The 1,092-nt window shown below is 51.1% G+C and overlaps 1 protein-coding gene across 1 annotated transcript; it reads left to right on the top strand.

Annotated features, from left to right (window-relative positions):
• Positions 1-864, top strand: LOC115338019 (olfactory receptor 14A16-like). Its single transcript, XM_030006425.1, has one exon. It carries the CDS (start codon positions 1-3, stop codon positions 862-864), a length of 864 nt encoding a protein of 287 aa, XP_029862285.1.
• The last annotated feature ends 228 nt before the right edge of the window (positions 865-1,092 follow it).

Here is a 1,092-nt window from a genome sequence, read left to right as displayed (position 1 = left end):
ATGTCCAACAGCAGCTCCATCACCCAATTCCTCCTCCTGGCGTTTGCCAACATTCGGGAGCTGCAGCTCTTGCACTTCTGGCTCTTCCTGGGCATCTACCTGGCTGCCCTCCTGGGAAGCGGCCTCATCATCACCACTGTAGCCTGTGACCACCACCTCCACACCCCCATGTACTTCTTCCTCCTCAACCTCGCCCTCCTCGACTTGGGCTCCATCTCCACCACTGTCCCTAAAGCCATGGCCAACTCCCTCTGGGACACCAGGGCTATTTCTTACTTGGGATGTGCTGCTCAGGTCTTTCTGTTAGTCTTTTTGATGTCAGCAGAGTTTTATGTTTTGACTGTCATGGCCTATGACCGCTATGTTGCCATCTGCAAACCCCTGCACTATGGGACCCTCCTGGGCAGCAGAGCTTGTGTCCACATGGCAGCAGCTGCCTGGAGCAGTGGGTTTCTCCATGCTGTGCTGCACACAGCCAACACATTTTCACTACCGCTCTGCAAGGGCAATGCTGTGGACCAGTTCTTCTGTGAAATCCCCCAGATCCTCAAGCTCGCCTGCTCAAATGCCTACCTCAGGGAAGTTGGGGTACTTGTGGTTAGTGTCTGTTTTATATTTGGGTGTTTTGTTTTCATTGTGCTGTCCTATGTTCAGATCTTCAGGGCTGTGCTGAGGATCCCCTCCGAGCAGGGACGGCACAAAGCCTTTTCCACGTGCCTCCCTCACCTGGCCGTGGACTCCTTGTTTGTAAGCACTGGCATGATTGCCTACCTGAAGCCTCCCTCCATCTCCTCCCCATCCCTGGACCTGCTGGTGGCAGTTCTGTACTCGGTGGTGCCTCCAGCTGTGAACCCCCTCCTCTAGAGCATGAGAAGCCATGAGATCAAGGGTGCTCTGAGAAAACTAATGATTGGATGCTTTTCAGAAGGAATAAAGTTCCTGTTCTCTTTTGCATAGTACTCAAATATCATTACAGGCCCAGCCTTTCTTCTGGCGGTTTTTTAGTCTGATTTTGGGGTTTGAGTCTGATTTTTGTTTGCTGGTTTTTTTTTTTTTTTGGTTTACTCATCTGAATGCTTTCCACAAACAAAT

Source organism: Aquila chrysaetos (genome assembly GCF_900496995.4).
Source record: "Aquila chrysaetos chrysaetos chromosome W unlocalized genomic scaffold, bAquChr1.4 W_unloc_8, whole genome shotgun sequence".
In the NCBI taxonomy this organism is placed as follows: domain Eukaryota; kingdom Metazoa; phylum Chordata; class Aves; order Accipitriformes; family Accipitridae; genus Aquila; species Aquila chrysaetos.
Note: the sequence above shows the minus strand (reverse complement) of the source record. Positions and strands in the feature narration are given on the sequence as shown.

What these genes read in the sequence shown, in the direction of transcription:
- LOC115338019 (XM_030006425.1), top strand. Translation starts at nt 1, where the DNA reads ATGTCCAACAGCAGCTCCATCACCCAATTCCTCCTCCTGGCGTTTGCC.